Here is a 20,389-nt window from a genome sequence, read left to right as displayed (position 1 = left end):
ATTTCCTTCTTGACAGCATATGCAAAGAAAAAAAAATGCACAATGTAATTCTGCTACATTTACTGTTAACTACTTACCTATTGCATTTGACGCTTCATCACAGACTTTACTTTTCTCTGGGTTGATTTGTTTACATTATGGCATGCTTGAATTAGGTATACTGTTCCACAGAGTTTCACCTTTCCTTTTTCTCTCACTTTTTCTTTCACTTTTCTATCACTTTCAGCTCAGATTGCCTCGCATTTATTGATAATCTGAACATTTCTTTCAAAAATTTGTCTCAAAAAACTTATGAAGCAACTTAAGGCAACTTTTGTTGTGATTCGGTACTATATAAATAAAACTGAACCGAGTTGAACTGCAAAATTACTCAAAGCATTCAGAAAAAAGAAGACTAAAACCAAGAGTCACTCTCTGCTGGTCATTAGAAGGAATATGTCTCTTCGTTTGCCGCACTTTTTGTAGGTCAGTGATGTCCATCTATTATATACAGTCTATAACACTTCCTAAAATATAACCCATTTATCTAAAGCCTATTAGCAAACTGACACAATAAACAGATTAAAATGGTAAACACAAGCTTCAAATCTTCATCTTCACATTGTTTGAAAGGATCCATGTTAGTCTGTTTGTGCTAACAACCAAACTAAATGTGAGTTTTACGCAGAGTAAAGAATAACTTTCAGACCTTTGCTGAAAGTTATTCTTTTTTTAGTGAGGTAATCAACCTCTTCCCATTCTACAGATTATCTGTTTTCTATAAATGAGTTATAAAAAAAATGTATCCTCAAGAACAAAACTGAGCATAGCACTGAATTTCAGTTCACAAATACTGCAATCTGATATTAAGATTTTTTTTAATAACAGCTGTGATTGTAGCCTCTGTCACATTCTCACACAAAAAACACTTTTCTATACTCATGTATGTAAATTGTGTCCTGTAAGATAATTATTTGGGGGGGGGGGGGGGGGGGGGGTTCTACTCATTTTGCTGAAACTGGAGAAGAAATCTAACTAAATATGTAATTTTTTCATGCAGCTTGCACATATCACCCATGTGCTATCTATCAATTTTGTTACGCAATTATTTTGAAAGTATTAATTTGCAGCTATTAATTCCCACATTACATTTCCCCAGGATTTATCCTGCAGATAACTCATGACAAAATAAATCCTGGGATTTCCTGCCAACCTGTTACTGCTCCTCACTGCAGATGTCATTCTACCCTCACAGCTCACATTTTAATGCAGCCAGTCCTTTATGACATGTGATAAAAACTGAGATGAATTTCAGAAAGGGAGCACAATCTTACGTGGGATTTTCAGTTTCTTTATTTTCTTACTTCCTGAATCTTCCTTCTGTCACAAAATTCTGACACACGCGTGCACGCACGCACACACACACATGCACGCACGCACGCACACACACGTACGCACACACACGTACGCACACACACGTACGCACACACACGTACGCACACACACGTACGCACGCACAAGTAGTCAAAGCATCTTCTCCCTAAGTCGTCTCAGGATGCTTGTCAGTATTCCTGTTATTCGATCTTCCCTCTTGGTCCAATCAAAACACAGCGTAGGGTGTTACCTCATCACCCTCAATTCCCATCAGGTCACCCCCCTCTTCCCTTATTTCATCATCTCTACCTCCTCTCTTTCTCTCCTTATCTTTCATCCTCTCTGACAGCCAGATGCTTTCTTTTTATCCAGCTTTCTATTTTGTCCTCTTTCATCTTTTCTTCCTACTCCCGTTTTTAATCCACTCTAACTCCATTAATCAATTTTACCACACACTTTACTCTTTATGTCTTTCATCCAAACTGATCCCTCATAAACTCCATATCTCCTGGCCTCAGCTTTCCTCCATTCTTTTCATCATCCTTGCTTCTAACCTCTCTTAATCTCGCTCTTTCTCCCATTGTTTCAGAAATCCTTCTGTCTTTTCCTGTCAGGCTCTTATTTAATATCACTTCATCAGTCCTACATCACACTTAACTGTGTGAGAGAGAAAAAAACAATGCTGCATCTTTCTAGATTTTCTCCTCAGACTCAGCTTTTTAATTTACAGTTTTGCTCCCAGCCATTGCTCCCTCGATGCCTCCAAATCTGTATGAAATTCTGTGACGTCACTTGTTTTTGCAAAAACAATTCAACCAGATTACAGCTGGCCTCACCCACGCTTTATCTAAATGCAACAAAATGAAGACAAATATGCATTTAATTCCTCATTCCTAAATCAAATCCACTGATTAAATGATTTTAGGACTACTGAAGTAGCTCTGCTGTAATCTGCTGCTGCGCTAATGAAGATGAACGATGTCGCTGCGCTGCAGATCATTTCTAAAACATACAAAATATTTCAAATTCAGTTTTGAAATGTAATAAAAAAAACAAAAACAACAAACTGATTGATTTGTTCTGTTGTAGCAAAACGAATCAGGATTCAATTAAAGACAGAATGCTTAAAATCGGACAGCTGGTTGCAATACACGTTTGGCTGTCTCAGTAGCAAACACAAAGATGCATTCACGCATAGAGCCTTCCTCTGGTATAAGTTAACGGCCATGTTTGTATGTTTGCAGTCGCTGTTTAATAGATCCATCAGTCCACAGTGGAGTCCTTTGTGCTGTGTTCTTCTTGTCAGCAGCTCTTGTGGAACTAATTGACTGCTACAAGCTTGAGTTTGTTTGTTTCGGTGGCAGGGGTGAAGCATCTCCCTACATGTGGCTTGTAATGCCCCTCGCCCAGCATTAGAGAGGGCTCTGACCTGTTTATCTGCCATTTCACTTTGGCTTGGAGCCAAAACACTGAATGGTAGCACACTACAATGACGTGAGTGGGCAAGAGGAACCCTCTTTGTCTCTTAAAGGGTTTTTGTGTCCTTTTTTGTTTGCTTCATTTCTGCTGGAAGACTCAGCTGTACCACATTTCTATCTGAAATGCTTACTACTCCCTTTATGTCTCCAGAGAAAGAATACATAAGCAATGATAAATTCATTTATCTGTCTCAGATCAAGAAAATGAGTGGCTGAATGATGTTTGTTCCTCAAGCTGGAACAGCAGGACTTTGTATGAAAAACACTGGCAAGGCATCTGTCATTTCAGCACCACAGCCCTGCATGCTCTTGGCAGATGATGACATGCTGGAGGAGGCCAAGTTCAACATTAGTCCAAGTGAGTACAAAGTTTTCTGTGTGATTTGTGTAAAGCTTTTAAAAACTTTGGGTGGACTAACAGTACAGACGATCGTGTAAAATATGTGGACTTTCATTTTAAACCTATATTTCTTTGTTGGCCATAACACAATTATTATTATTTTTTACCTAGGCTGACCATGGACTTCTTGTGATTACAGCATCTTGTTCACTGATTTCAGTTCAGGTTACAGGTTCCAAAAGAGTCTCGCTTGCTCATGCATGCGGCTTGGTGAAATCACCATTTTATTAAAGTGACGGTAACAAACCAACTGGAATGACTTTTACCAGCATAGTTTTATGTTCAAATCACATCACATCTCTGTGTGTGCCAATATCAGTCTCCACATCAATCTCATCCTCATATAATAGCAACTTGACAATCACAAGGTCCTAAATGGCATCATAATTTCATCATGTTGCCTTAAAAAAGACAAAAAACTAACACCTTTGATGATAAAATAGTTAAGAAAATGTTTAACGAGGTCATAAATCACATAAGATGTAGGGTTATTTTCTCATAGGTTTCTACGCAGTCTATTTCTTGCAACCAGACGTGCTGCCCCCTGTTGGTCATTAGAAAGGTTGTAGAGTCTCAACATACTGAAGCGATCGTGGCTCACAGAGAGATCATGGCTCAAGAGTTGGGAGTTTGCCTTGTAATCGGAAGGTTGCCGGTTCGAGCCCCGGCTCGGACAGTCTCGGTCGTTGTGTCCTTGGGCAAGACACTTCACCCCCTACTGGTGGTGGGCAGAGGGCCCGGTGGTGCCAGTGTCCGGCAGCCTCGCCTCCGCCAGCCTCGCCTCTGTCAGTGCGCCCCAGGGTGGCTGTGGCTACAATGTAGCTTGCCATCACCAGCGTGTGAATGGGTGGATGACTGGCTGTGTAAAGCGCTTTGGGGTCCTTAGGGACTAGAAAAGCACTATACAAATACAGACCATTTACCAAGAAGGGTGTAGTGTATTTTCAATGTCTTCTAACTTTCCTTTGACTACTTTTCCAAGCCTACCTTGAGAGCCTGGACTTGGATGTTTTATGACACTTTTTTGGTCATAGTTTTACCATTTTTCTTTTCACTTTAGTGTAGATAACATGATCTGCAGCTCCACTGATGCTGTCTTCAAGAAGCTGTCAATGATGCTAAGTGCTAATTTGGCAAACAAGCGTGAAAATGTAAGAGACTTCCTAAAAAGCTTTCAGAAAACTTCCTCCTTACTTCTAAGTCTGATTGTTATCAGGAAACAAGACCCAAACTAGATTCAGAGTAGAGAAGACCTATTGTGAAAACCATGGAGGGGGGCGGCTGTGTGTCTTTTGGGTGTGGCAGAGTGTGGAAAGACTAGATAAATAGTTTGTCAGGACTTGAGTCCCCCTCGCTCAAGACAACATAAACCCGGCACTGAGGACACTGAGATTGGTTTTGGCTAGCCTCTTAGCACACATGCACACTCACACATACAGCCATTTACACACACACAACTCTTCTTAACGTGTTAGTCAAACAATTGTGGGCAGCCAGAAAGGCTTCACAAAAGACAGGGATACAGGATACTCCCACTATATGCACAAGACTCACCAGCGCACACACACACACCCTGTAATTCCTGTGTGTAAGTGGCATACTTAGTAATCTACATGACAGATAGTCAAAGCCACATTGTTGGGACTTGAACCCTCAACCTTTGCTTCTCAAAGGGACCAGTGTCTTTCAGTCGTCAGGTTAGCTCCTGTCTTCTCTTTATCCTTCTATCTGTCATGCTTACACCGCTCTCATTTTTCTCTCTCAACCCTTTCAACCTCCTGTCGTTTCCTTTCCGTTTCATTCTCCTAGCCCCTCTCCGTCTTTTATCATCCATTTATCTCTCTCTACTACCATGACCTCTTTTTATCTACCCTCCTCTGGCATTTCCATCTTGTAAAATGCCCCCCCAACTCACCCCAATTCACCATCCTTTTTTCGCTTTCTTTTACAGTCTCTCTATCAAAAATCCCTCATTGGTTTTCTCTCAACATTCACAAATCTTTCATTGATTACCTCTCTCCTTTTCCGTCTCTGATCTTAAAATTTCATTGATGTTTCTTTGCTTTCATGAGCATTCCCCCTCTTCAGTTCATCATTCACCTCACTGATTACTGGGGGCGCATGTGTTAATTCAGAGTTCAGCTTTAGACAGTCGAGCCTTGTAAGGCCTGAGCGCACTGACCTTTTAGGGCATCAATGCAGTGTTTATCTGAACATGTTTTGCACCAGCATTAAGCCATTTAAATCCAACACTGGTTTATCAGTACAGCCTTGAACTTTAAGTGCTATGCTGGGGGGTTATATTTATCTCCTAAGGATAATGAGTAGGTGCTTATCCACAGAACTGCCATGAGTATATCTTAAAATATGCTACAGCTATGTAAACCTAAAATAACTTTATTATTGCTGTCATCTTTCAGAGACTCGCAGAAAAGTGATGGTTGAACATTTGACAGAATAAGGATGTCTTACTTCATATCAGCTATTCTTCATATTTTCCTAATTGTAAGCAAATTCAGTGAAATGACAAATTGACAAAATTAACACTTACACTGTCTGGCACGAAATCACTGAAATAAAAATGCTCCCTTATGTTGATAAAGGTATAGCACGTATTGCAAATAGGAGAAACGTGCTACTAAAGTCTGGTCAGTGATATAAAGGGATATATTTTAACCCAAAGCATTTTCCCCTAAAATTTTACCAAGACGTTTTGGTGCCTACAGTAAACCTGCCAACATATCAGTCTGCAACAAGATTGCTTAATTGCGTGATTATGTCCCTCGTCACTCTGTATACCTGTTAATGTGGATGTTTGTTGGTTGTTTATTCTTCTTTGTCAGCAAAATTGTGGTGGACTTCTGAAATGATGATGCATTTATAAGATTCTAAGTTTATTGGAAATGTGATGAGGAGGGGTTTCTGACTAAGTGTCAGGAATGTGTTGGACCAACACAGATGCACATCATAGACATAGCCTCCTCCTCCTGGTGTCTTTATCTTTCTTGTCTTATACTGTGCCATTTTTTTCTTGATCCTTTCCTCTCACGCATACACTATTTTTCCATCCTCGCATCTGCGCTCTGAAACCTGGCTCTGCGTTGATATCAACACATGTCTCACACATTTACTGTCAATTCTTATTTCCCTCGTCACTAATTTCTCCATCTGTGTCTTGTCAGTGATTTTGGCTGGTCACCGTCTGAGGCTTGTCACACGAGGCCACACAAGTGACACTTTGAGAGACACAAATGTGGACATCAGATGCATTAGCTCTCTGATTGAGACACTCTCATACAGTTAACTCTGCACACGCACACATAGTCTAGTAGTTCAGTACATGCAGATGTTTACTTTTAAAAGCAGTACATCTATGTATTTAGCAAGGACAAGGCTACGCACGCGTGCACATTACACACTTCATACACACATAAAACACGCACGCTCACACATTAGTGCTTTGTATTTATCTCTCAGACACTCTTCACCCCTCATATCATGCCTGTGGTGTTAGAAACATGCAATGTGTTTCTTCTGTCAGCAGGTCTACATACCAGACAGGAAAGGTCTCATTATGTCTCTGTAGCCTCAAAAACAATTATGGCTGATATTCCCGAATGGGACAAAGTACTATTGTGCCTCTTTTATATTTTATATAAAGCACCTGTGAGTTTAAAACACAAACACACATTTCCACCATGACTAGATTTACAGTAATTATATATTATCAAAACATGCATACAGTTTTGAACTACAGTGACATGTGCAGGCAATGTGTTCACTATGTTCTGAAAGCTCAGCTTTGCATACATGCATTTGTGCTTAAATGTTAATCCACACCCTTCAACCAATCACATTTGCAAATAATTTCACAGTGTCAGACGTGTAAATCTTTGAGGCAACTTCTACATCACTCTTATGATTTAAGCTGTAAGTACCTTGTTTTAGTTGATAAGCTTATATCACGACTAACAAATGTGAAAGCTTAGCTTTCGGTTACATATACCAAAACAATGTTTTAAAACAACATTTGCTTTTTGATTGCTGGAGGCTGTCTGTGGGATAACATGAACAGCCCACTCTGACCCATTTGAACAAACATGGACAACAGTTACATGCTGTTTTGATAGGATGTTTAATGTGCTGTGTGCTTTTTTTGGTAATTGCAGGGTTAGGAACAGTTTACTGCTTATAGTAACTGGGCAGTTCATTAGGTACACCTTGCCAATACCCAGTTGTACCTGCTGTTGACTTCAGAACTGCGTTAATTCTTCATTCGCACAGATTTAACAAAGTGCTGGAAACATTTCTGAGAGACTTTACTGAATAATTATAGGATAGCGTCACACAGTAGCTTCAGATTTACTGGCCACTACATCCCAAAGATGTAGCTGGATTGAGCTCTGGTTACTTTGGAAGTCAATTGAGTACAGTGAACTCACTCAATGTTGAAGAAACCAGGTTGAATTTATCTCAGCAACAACAGAAACAGAGGCTGACTTTGACTTTCAGCACTCGTGATTAGTAGCACATGAGCTTGTCCATTTCAACTTTTCATTAAGACACTAAACACCACTGTTTCAAAGTAACAAGGCAAAAAGAGAAACTCAAAGAAAAGTCCTTGAATTTTCCTGCTGTGTACCGAACTCTTGCCTGAATCCTGGTTTCAGAATTCTATACATAGGTGACTTTTACAGCTTCTTCTATCAAGTTGTTAAATTAAAACTCTGCTGTCTGCCACATCCTGCAGTTATGAAGGCTGTGTGTCTGAGGAAATTACGCACATGGTTTGTTGGCCTAGCAAGTGATGGTGCAGCTGCTTTGATGGGCTGATAGAGAGAAGCAGACACACATCAGAGTGAAAAGAACAGTCCTGCACTGCATCATTCACAAGTTAGAGACTGCAATCTATGAGGCTGCAATACATTCAACAGAACTGAGTCATTTTCACATGTTCTTCTTTTTTCCTTACTATAATGACTGTACGGTAGCGTATTTATGTGTCTGTTTGTACCCTATCTCCTCATTAATCTGTGTGCCAATCCAAATAAAACTTTGCATGAACATCATCCCATATGCAGCAGCAGATCTCAGTAAATGTAGGATTTGCCTCCTTCTGTGTTGAAAGGTTTGCAGATGTGGGTAAACAAGGGGTGATGCGCTCCAGTTGGTGCACCACAGGACAGCTGTGAACTGTGAAACAGCAGCAGTTCAAAGTTCATCTTTAAATTTAAACCTCTAAATGACCTCGTCTATGCATGTTTACAATACCTGATACTCACTTAGATGTTTCTTAGCATTTTGTTAGCACAAGGACAATAATCATACCCTCCATACTTAAATGTTCCATGATTGGAATGGAAAGTAGAAGTTGTTCACCCTCATATAATCCATTTAAATATCACTGGTATAATGCTGCCACTATAAAAAAAGTAATTGCAACACATAAACACATACATAATAAGATCCAGTGGATCATTCTTGGACAAAAACTCACATACAAGGCTTAAAACAACAACGCAGCACTTTGATTTTGACCCAAAAGTTTAGAGAGCTTTTGAAATGCTTCTTTAGATGCATCTTTTTCTAACTAAGGTGTATTGTACAGCTGAAATCAATAAAGGATCACTACTTTCACTTGGATCAGAACCCTATTTAAAGTCTGTTTCTTGCCATTCCTGCATTTTTTCCAGTTTTATTAAGCTATCTGGACTATTGTTCATGTACGGTAAACTTTAAATATTTGCTATTGAGCCTGCAGGCTAAAGGCTCTCTTGACTGTACGTTAGCATTTTACACAGGCATTTTAGATTTAAACACATGTCAGCTATTACTAAAGCACAAAAAAACCTCTAAAATATTCTTGACTGCCTAGTGCAAACATATATACATTGTAGTTAAAAAAAAAAAGAAAGAAAAAAAGGTAAAAAAAAAAAAAAAAAAAAAGCTCATTGGCTTGTGTACTAAACCCTCCAGTCTCATTCCTTTGTTTAGCTTTTTTTCTTTGCTGGACTTTCAATCCAGTCAGAGGACTGGGAGCACTTCAGCTGAATGTGACAAAGGCATTAGGGAAGACTACAATAAATGAGGAGGGTGGGAGAAACTGATGCAGACCAGAGGGAAAAGACCCAAAAGATGAAAGGATGGGAGACGGTTTACATTCCATCTGTTCGGACCATCTCCATCTGACTTGATGACAGATTACACTCCTCCACCTAAGAACAACTAACACCAGTCTGCATGTAAGCATCCAGGCAAAGCCAACTAGGAAAACAAACTCATTAATTCACAGGCTGTAAGCAAAAACAAACAGGACCCTTCACACAGAGAGCTAATGCAATCTGATCAGAATGGGACGCTGATGTGAACGTTTGTGTTTTCAAGTGCACCCCCTGCCTTACGCCAGACAAAGTGAATATTGTGTTAGACACGGTGTGTGTGTGTCTAAAGTCAGTGTGGGATAGTGTGTGAGCACACAAGACCCAGAGAATTCGAACGAATAAAAGAATCGGGCCAGCTGAAGGGAGAGGAGAACAAATGAAAGACATACACAGACAGAAAGAGAAAGAAGCTTGATGGGAGATTTGTATAGATGCTTTGCTGGGAGGGCAGGGAGCCCAGCCAACACATCACACATTACAGACCTCAACGCTGCAGCGTCAGCTCACAGATACATGAACACACACATTTTTACTTTTGCACAATCACGTTTTCAGAAAATATAAACTACAATAAATTCTTAAAATATAGTTTTTATAATGAAACAAGTCACAAGGCCATTCAAATGAAAAAGGAAAATTAATGAAAGATTTGCATGTGCTAATGAAAACATTTGAAACTGGGCGCACTTTGCAACAGTCATTAAAATGCTATTGACGCTATAGCCATGTGTTATGTAGAAAAGATGTTTTATCATTAATTTAACTGAATTGTTAAATTCAACAAACCTTTGAATACATTTTTCAAACTATGGTATTTGAAAAAAAACTAAGAAGACAAGAGGGATCCAAGTACTTTAATGGTTCCTATGAGGTAAAAATGGCCTTCTTCCTGCTTGAACTTCTACTAACTAAGTGATTGAAATGAGATAATGACAGCTTTTCCTGTTGCTAAATTACCTCTACATCCTCCTGGGAATACAAACACCCTCTGGGCTTTTGGGGGTTGCAGTGGCATATGCAGCTGATAGAGCACAAGAGAGCAATATAGAGGGGAAGGATAGATGTGAGGCAGGGGAGAGATTAGACTAAAGAGTGAAATGATGAGACACATGTAGAGGTTATGAGAGATTTGCTTGTAAAAAACAGATGAGGAGGGGAGAGACTTGAATCAATGGGGAAATTATGTAAAATAGGGTAAAGTGATGGGTCAAATCTGAGGTCATGATGAAAGGAAGCAAGAAGCTCCATAATGTTAATCTCGTAAGCAGAGACCTCTCCACACTCCATGTGATGCTCATAAAATGAGAAGTGAGTGTCTTTCGATGGCAAGCTATGAAGAAAAATGGCTCAATATGGATCTGCTTATTGCACCACCAAAGTGAAAATATGGGATTTGCAAACTAGGCTTTGCATGAGCAAATACAGTGAGTCACAATCGTGAGCTTTTTCCATTTCTAGTGTTTGCCTGGGGCCTGACTTTATTTGCGCCGTAACAGAAGTATCTCCTCCCTGCCTCTTCTCCTAAAATGCTAAACAAATTCAGATTTTCATGCCATTTATTAACTTCTGCTCCTCTTGTTGCCCTTTAACCTCAATATTAAAAACCACTTCCATTTTCTCTCCCTATTTTCTATGAGCCTCTCTCGCTCTCTTTCTTCCACTTGTATTTATTTTCAGTCCAGGCAACAGGAAGACAAGCAAGCTCAGTTGGTGACTTTTCCCCTGAAAAAATGAACAGAAGGAAATCCTGTGTGATATCTATCGCTGATGATGATTACAGAATCATTCAAGCCTGAGTGAAACGAAACAATGACAATAGTTTGGCAAAAACCCAGTCAAGCATCACCTAACCACTCATACACTTTACTGCCTCATTATCATTAAACTTGGGTGAGTCATAGACAACAACCGGGCTTAGATTAGAGCCAGGAAAGGAAGAGATCATGTGTGGGAACAAGCCAAAAGATATGGCAATGCTAAGGAAAAATATTTGGTAAACAAGTAAAAAATCTATCATCAAGCAAGCAATTAGTACAGTCATTTGTTGGAGAATTGTGATTACGGCAGCGAAACAGCTTGCACACAATGACGCACAAAATCCACCTGTGAGGACGACTGCAGTAAAAACGAAACAAACAACAAAAAAGACCAAGTCTTGCTAAATTCTCCAGTGCTTATAACAATTTAGCAGCAAAAATGTTAATTATCAAACATCCTCGTTTTAGGTACCTATTCCGTCGCAGTTGCCCTCCCTAATAAACTTTTATAGTGAGACGATCGCCGCGGTGTGTCTGACCGCAGAAAGACGAGCCTCAGCCAAATTCTCTCCTCTTGCTGCGCACCCGGCTTGTACTGCGAGCTGTTTCAACCTGCGAACCAGCAAATGCATACATGTGCGTCTCCTAAAGCGCATTAACTCCCTGAAACAGTAGCCCAAAAAAAAAAAGCAATTTAGCTCTTCCAGCTCAGACCACCACGGAGACGATAAGTGGTTTGAGGAGAAAATGCGCAAAATACAAGAAGCGGTTATTGGAGCGTCTCCAAGTATCAGATAAATATTTCACAACCAAGACTTTTCTCCCGAAAAAAACAAACAACAGGAAAAAACCAAGCGCATAAAATAGTGATGGAGAGCTTTTGCCCATAGATAGATAGATAGATAGATAGATTACCTTTGTGGGACAGTCTCAGCCGTGGCACGTTTAATTTGGTGGCAGAGACGGTGGCGACAAGTAGCGCAACAATAATCATGATAGAGCAAGGTGAAAATATCTTCATCATCCCGAGGAGATGTCCTCCAGCCTTAAGCTGAAGCTGTACACAGGAGCTGTCAAACACAATATTCCCACAGAATTTAAAAGGGGAAAATCCGACGGATCCTTCTTCTCACGATGCCAGCATTTGACTTGGAAGTGTAATTCCCCCCCCAGCACGTAAATGGCTCTCTGACACACCAGCTTAGTGACTGAGCCTGGGCTGGTGAGAAGATTTACTGACTCAGCTTCAGCAGTTCACTTCCAACAGCTGCCCCGCAGAAGTCTGTTACAGCCACGGAGAGAGAAATACCACGCCTCAACAGAAGGGAGAGAGGGAGAGCTGTAGTAGCGAGAAGTGACCTGCCCCTTCTTTACGCATAACAGAGCACTCTCCAAACAGACGCACCTGGAAGATGACTTATAGTACAAATTTATCATCATCTGCTAGTGATGGCACTCTAACAGCTTGAACACACAGCTGAGTAAAACTTCTGGAGACAACAATAAAATCTTAACCCCCACTTTAATTCCACCCACATTCTGTAAATATTTCTCAATTGCAGCACATAACAAACACAGAAAGGTTACTGCAGCGTGTAGCAAAAACTAAGGACTCACAAGCTGGACTGTATGCTGATGTGCTCAAGGCAAACTCCTGATAAACCCCAGAACATTCCTTTCACAAAAATAAAAAGCTCCCAATTTCTAAAAGTAGCAAAAGCTATTTTTGTGTATGTTGTGTGAGCTGTGGTTTCACAGGACAGAAGGAGGAAGACGTCCCTCTTTCAAGGGACTGAAGATGTCAAAAGACCCACAAATTTATGAACTATGAATGAATCAAAAAGATCTCCCCTTCTACATTTCTTTCCTCCACAACACTTTTAAGCAAGTTCTCTGTTTTAACCTCTTAAGCACCATTGTGATGATTTTAATTAAGTTGTGGAGTTCAAACACCCCCTCCTCCTATGTGCATCTATTCACAAGCAAACTTTCAAGTGAACACAGAGGTCACGGCAGAGTGAGAAAGAGCCATTCAAGGTGTCTGTGTTACTGCAACCCCGGGTCTTTTGGAAATGCTTGTTTGCAGCATGGAAAGAGTCCCACACACTGTGTGCTCATAAAACTGAGCCACCTCTTAGCTCTTGTCAACATCACTGTGGAGCCCACAAATATTCATATGTCTTTAAAATTAATTGTTTGTTCCTTTTTAGTACTTGGGAGGTTTTTAAACTTTCCAAACAACACCTACTGTCTTATTTTTGAATATATGCTGAAAGTGCACTTAAAACCACAATGCAATATCTTTCAAGAACTGGAGAGATACCTAACTGTGTACTGCACACTGTCCAGAACTATTATTCAATCAGTCTGTACTGCAAAGAACAGAAACATGCACGGTAATTACCATTGCTTTAAAAGTCTCTCGTGAAGTAACACAAACATTAATCTATCACTGGGCAAATTATCAAAATAACTTGCAAAATGACGGCAGATAAATGAGACCATAAGGCTGACAAGGGGTAGCCTCCATCTTATTCTAGCGGTATCGTGCTTCGTGAAATTGAGGTCATATTTCGAGTAAATACTGATGTTCACTGATGGAAAAAAGATGTTTCTACTTCTCCTTCTCTTTGGGCACTTTTCGGTATCTTTTAGTACACAAACATGTTTGGAGGGATTTTTTCCATTTGACATTCTTTGGTTTTCTGTTGCCAGAAATGCTGCAACAGTATCTGTGCATTCTCATGTTTGTACCTTTAAACAATATAACAGATGTATTTAAATCAAAGAGAAAAAAAAATCAGGTATAATGGTATACATGCAGAAATGCAACTTGCACATGATGATCTATGTTGAAGTAAGTCAGTAGAAGCTGCCAAGGATGATGCTGTGTTTGTTTTCTGCTTTCAGCCACCATTAATATGACGTCAGTTTGAGGCTGTGTTCTCTGTTTTAATGATTAAAAGGTGGCCGAAATCAGATTGCATTTAAAACATGGTTCAGAAATCCTAACATATAAAGTTTATTCACATTAATCCAAAGATGATCAGTTCAACCTTGAAGTTCAAAAGTTTGTTGCATTTATGATGTTTTCATGTATTAATCATTAACTGGAGCAGATATTGCTTTTTTTAGGCACTCTTTAATAAAATGCATCAGTCAAAACAATAACAGTGTAAACTTAATTGACTTATTCTAACTTAAAACAAAGGATTGCTTGAATTGTATGCAGAGAAGATTTTTTGGTGTAACAACGAGGCACTGCTAACTAACTGTGCAGACAAACGATTCACATGACAATGAAAGCAAGCTGACAAAGATTACACGAATGCATTTCTTAGGTTTACAAAATTGCTAATGAGAAGGACAATTAAAATTTACAAACAGATTTTACAAATTGGTGACCGATTGTGATTGAAGTCATTGTGACTGGCAGTTTTGTTGAAGTGCTCAACAAAAGTCCTCGGGGGCTCGTGATTGGACAAAGGTCCTCAAATGTAGTTTCTTTCAGAAGGACAAACAGACGTGGGAAAGTAACACAAGAGGCCACAAGCGGGGCGAGTGTTTAAGAGCTGAATTAATTAATTTGTAAAAGCAGCAGCAGCAGCCCTCTTTCCATCCTGGTGAATGAGTGTTCTCCGTTTTTGTCAGAAGGAGTGAGAACGACCTGAGAGCAGAAATGGCAGAGAGGACTACAAGGAGCTGAAATGATTAAACTAAATCAATTTCCTTTGCTCTGCTTTACTTGTCTTTTCTCTAACGCTGCCCGTGAATTCCTCAGTGTCATTACCAATCACAGACGACACTGGTGTGGTTTTCAAACATGTTGCTTTCTCTTTACAAAAATCTCACAATGGATCTCCTTGGTTCTCAGTCTCACCAAAACTCTTTAACAACATAATTCATTCTGAAAGGTGCGCCATTCCTACTGTATGAGTGAAAGACTTTCTTTGCACCTCACAAAATCCTCCGGGGGGCTACATTATGCTCTTCGTGCTGTCAGTACAGATGAAACCCGAGACCATTTACTATCATCCTGACATTGCGTCGCACTGACAAATCACACTGCTGCTCCTTGAGTGGTGATTAGGAATGGCAGAGCAGAAGTTCATGAATTCACAATGTGGGAGGTTGGGCAGAGAGAGTGGATGGAGAAGTTGGAGGCACAAGGCAAAGAGACAGCTGGTGTTTTTGTTTTTATGCCACGGGGTTCGTAAATGTTTCATCTTTTGTGGTGAAAAAGAAATACAAAGAACGGAGCTCACGTTTATCGAGGCAAAGTGATGAACAATATGGTTTAGGAAAGGCACAGTGAGTGGAGATGTTAAGAAAGCAGTGATCAGTAGTGACAGGAGCAGAGGGAGAGAGTGTTGATATCCATGACCAGTCAATTGTAGTCTATGTCAAATGTATAGAATGGGAAGCTCAGAGGTACTGTGCAGTCCAAGGACAGTGAACACAGCACTGTCAAAAAGTATGACACACTGAAATGAAATATCATTTAAACTGGACCTTTCCAGTCGCACCGGCCACTTAAAGTGCTGTACAGTACACCACATTCAACCATTCGCACAGCACTTCAATCACCTCATCAATGTGTCAGTCACACCTACAGCTATTTTTCATTTAACCTATTCACACATATGTTTCTGCACTGTGGGAGGAAAACAGAGACCCTGGAGGAAAATACATGCAGGTAAAAAGGCCTGTTTTGTTGTGAGGTGATGTTACAGCATTGTGCTGCTGCATTTTGTTTAAAAAAATATATACTATATAGTACACAACGTATGTGGAGGTTAAAACACATTTAAGACTTTATTGCTACTGCTGTGATGAAGCAAGTGTTAGAAGCTATGATTACGTACTGCTCAAAAGACTTGATCCATCCCTCATTATCCTCATTACTTTATATTTTACTTCCAATGAGACAAACTTCCTCGTTATGTTTAAAGTGGTCTTGAGAAACAGTTCTCCCGGATTTCTGAAGGAACTTTTTCTTTGGATATTGACTGATTCTTCACTCATTTTCAGTCCAGTCCTTGTACCTGACCATTTTCAGAGGAATGTTTTCTTGTTTGTTAAGCCACTTAATGACCTAAGAATCATTCAAGCTTAAGAAATGGCACCTAAGTCAAAGAATGAACTGGCGTTGTGTGTGTTGTCTGTAAAAACAAGCACTTGTAGCTAACAGCCTATTACAAAAGCACAACATTTGTTCAAATTTCTTTAACTAAATCTACAAACACACAGAGACACACACACACGCACAAAGCTACAGTAAGAAGTCGTTTTTTGTGTGTGGTATGGGGTTGTAACAAAAACCATTCTTACGGAAAGATCACCAGGGAGAAAAGACTGAGGTATCCCAAATCGACTGAAAATCAGTGCCAGCAGATCTTATAAATCCAAATTTTTAATTTCAATATTATTGAAGGGATCATCCTGACAGAGAAAGGAACAGAAGACAGCCAACATCCAAAGATTAACTTTGAATGTGCTTCGAGAAGCCTGGAGAACAATTCCTGAAGACTACTTAAAGAAATTATAACAAAGCTTGCCGAACAGAGTTCAGGCTGTGATAAAGATTCAAGGTGTTCATACCAAACTTTTAAAATTCATACAAACCTAAGATTTTGCTGTATCTATTTACTTGGAGCAGCATGTACCACTCAGTGGTACAAGCTCAAGAAAACTTTAAATATAAAAGAGTGAGCAGTTTATTTTGGCACATAATACATTATACAAAATGGAAATGACCTAAAATTGGCAAACCTTAACATGAAGAGCTGCTGATATGAGTGTAAATAGTAATTGTGGGAAAACTGAAATGAGAGACGAATATGAGTGAGTCAGTTTGACCAAATTTGGAAGTCTGTTTTGTAACAGGCTACAGCATGTTACTTCTTTTTTTCCCCACTTTTCCACAGGGGAAGCAGGAAGGAAAGATCAGCACAAGCCAACATTATTAAGCACATGTTACTCTTACTCACCTTTCACTTTAGACAAACAAAAACCAACCTGCATAACTGTAAGCCGGGACCACACTTTCCAGTCAGGTGTTTCTCAAAACAGCCAGCTGATCTGGAACAAGATATGTATGAGCTGTGAGCAAGCACAAGAATTAACAGCAATCAAACACTGAGGGCTTTCCACGAGACTGAGAGAAAGAAATCCATTGAGAAAAATACTCCCAACAGCTGCAGCATCTGTGAGAAGGGGGAGCGCAGCGTTTCCACACAGCCCTGAAATGTTTCGCCACATTCTTCAAAATACAGCTCTCTGTCATTATTTTGTGGCTTTCTTTGGCTATGGCTGTATTTGTTTATGTTTCTTAAGTTTGTTGGAGTGTTTATTAATTTACTTTTTAAAAAGCAATATTTTCATCTAATGCTATATTATGTGGCTTTCCCAGCCAGTGTACAGAATACCAAGTGTATGTAACATCATCTCACTAAAATCAAAGGTTGGGTCCTGGCATTCATGTGCATGCTGTCGAACATCCTACACTGAAAAAAAGGAATCGTCCATCTCTTGGGATTATGTAAGCATGTTGCATGTGTTTATGTATTCAACACAATTGCCTCATGCTTTAAAGTTAAGTGTAACTATATAGTGTAGAAACTACATGATATACAGAGAGGGTAAATGAAATTATTCATATCATGTTCAAGTGAAGTAAGTCAATAATATAGCAATGTTAAATCTCACGATAAAACACGTGATTTCATCTCACGCGCTTTGGATCATGGTTTGAGGAAGGCATCCATCTCGGTCAAGGCGAGCAGTCACCTCTACTTTTTTCGGTATAACTATCTTTATCCGGGTTGCAGGGGAGCTGGGGCATGACCCAGAAGTGATAGTTTAAGGGTACACCCTGGACAGCTCACCAGTCTATCACACAGAGACAAACAACCATTTGCACTCACGTTCATGGGCAATTTGGAATCACCAAGTAACCTAACTCAAATAACTACATGACTTTAACAAAAGTAGGAAAGCCATGATTTCGAGACTTGATGCAGAATTTCCTGTACGTTTTTGTCGTTGACAGGTAAAGATTAGACACACAATAAATAGCGATAGCATACACGTGGTGTGTGTGTAGCTGTCTGCCTCTTATAACTCCAGTGATTTTTCTGCAGTTTGAAATCTCATGTAATCTTTTGAATTTCAAGAGTCCAGCAACTAACCACACTTACCAGATTGTATCATGTAGGATGGTAGTTGTTGTAAATCCATTCAATTTTTATGTTAACCAGACTCTTCGTTGAACATTATGTAATATGAAGACAACATGTAGTATTTTAGTGATCAAGTAGTATCAGGGTAAACGTTACTGAATAGTGTTGGAATAAAATGCTAAAATGGTGAATGATTAAAATATTCCAAGAGCTCAACTTACTTTATCTAAACATGTTTCAATCATGTTTTATCAACACTAAATGAACAGGTTTACTGAATATAATTAAGTTGTGTTGAGTTAACTAAGTTTTTTAAGTTTCTGCCAAAGCAAAACAATTGTGTGCAACCAATGTCCACTATTGAATTAAGCAAGTCCAACATGGTCTTTTTTTCAGTGTAACATTGTTTGACACAAAGCCGTCCTGAGTGGATAAAGGCAGCAGATGAAATGACGGGAGTTGCTGAGGAACATCAGTTATCTAGGCAATATTTGGCCGGTGGTTTAAATATTGTGACTGATCAAGATATGAAAACCTGCACTCATGTATATATCTTTCTACGTAGCACTCATAATTCTTATTCTCATGTATATATCTCATGTATATCTCATGCACATATCTTTCTTTCTACATAGCACTTTAATTCTTATTGTCTGCACTGAAGCACCGCAGCAATTTCCTAATGTTGTAAACCTCAACATCTGGCAATAAACCCATTCTGATTTCTGATTTCTGAAAAGAGTAATGCTGCTCATAGTTTTTCCCTGGATGCCATGGACTCGGCATCAGAGACGACAATTTGCAGCATTGTTTGCTTGTGTTCTGCTTTGCTAATTTCATCTGGCTCAAATCACAGGGCAGAAGATATAATCATGAACATCTGCGCTCCTTCAGCAAGCCAGCAGACTGGACGGCTATTTAGGCGTAGTTTCAATTAGAAGGCTAACGAGCCAACAATGATTCTGTTTTAGTTTTCTCTCAAATCTTTTCTCTCGTTGTACTTTTTCATCCACCTTTAAATACACACAGCTACACAGCAACAGAAGAGCGGGCCTTCTGCACATATGGGCTGTTAATAAAAGGGTGACATTTGGGAACTGTCTGCACACACAGAGAGACCATGCGGGGCACCTTTAGGACCTATATGTGCCCCCAGTCTCAATTTAGACTGATTAGAGCCTGACCTCAGCAGTGAACTGACACACACACACGCAGAGGGAGAGCTCCTGCCTGTCCTGATTAAGCTGTGACCCTGCCACTGACCACTGGACACTAAACACTCCCAGACCAGGATAAAACACAGCTGACATACTGGGGAGACCACATGGGGACTTCCATTATGCAGAAAAAAAGGGTTTTTTAAAAAAAAAAAAAAGCAGTGGAACTGCATGAGGAACTCATTTAAAGCTCCTTGTCCTGCACAAAATGTGGATAATTTCACTTTACTGCAGCGTGGAAAAGTCAAAAGTTTCCTGCTATAATGATATTTAGACTTTTCATATGCCCAGGGAGTGTTTTCTCACATATAATTAAACATAATGGAAAATGCCGCCGCGTCTGTTATCAGTTATTTTGCCTTCAAGTCCTTTCAGAAGATACTTTTTGTTTGAAACGTATGTCAGTTAACGACAGCTTTAGTGACTATAATGATCTTATCCACATTTTTCTCCCTTCAGTGTGGTTGCATTCAGTGTTTTGCTGCTTTGGATGTCGTGCTAAAAAAATAAATAAATAAAAAAAAAATCACGCAAAACATGAAACACTTTAATTGCATCGTTTCCATGTCATATATATTTTTTCTAGAAGAGCCCGGGTGTGAGTGAGATCATTTTCATACAGATGTCACAGATGTGCGTAATGATTGCTGCAGCTGGGATGTTATTAAGTCTGAGAATAAATGTCTGAAAAATCCCAGGCTGTAAACATATATATATATATATATATATATATATATATATATATATATATATATATATATATATATATATATATATATATATATATATATATATATATATATATATATATATATATATATATATATAATAACAGATCATGG

At 39.3% G+C, this 20,389-nt stretch overlaps 1 protein-coding gene across 2 annotated transcripts in view; it reads right to left on the bottom strand.

Annotated features, from left to right (window-relative positions):
- sema3g (semaphorin 3G) overlaps nt 1–12,411 on the bottom strand; it is a 62,329-nt gene extending 49,918 nt beyond the window's left edge. For both annotated transcript variants that reach the window (XM_085345463.1, XM_085345464.1), the window contains exon 1: nt 12,065–12,411. In XM_085345463.1, the coding sequence (XP_085201589.1) occupies nt 12,065–12,173 (109 nt within the window). In that variant the 5' untranslated portion in view covers nt 12,174–12,411. The remainder of the gene's footprint in view (nt 1–12,064) is intronic.
- Nucleotides 12,412–20,389: the final 7,978 nt, after the last annotated feature.

The sequence above is a fragment of the Diplotaxodon limnothrissa genome, linkage group LG20, assembly GCF_057381915.1.
Source record: "Diplotaxodon limnothrissa isolate DT_005_m linkage group LG20, D_limnothrissa_male_GT1.1, whole genome shotgun sequence".
NCBI lineage: Eukaryota > Metazoa > Chordata > Actinopteri > Cichliformes > Cichlidae > Diplotaxodon > Diplotaxodon limnothrissa.
This window is presented reverse-complemented; position numbering and strand designations above follow the sequence as displayed.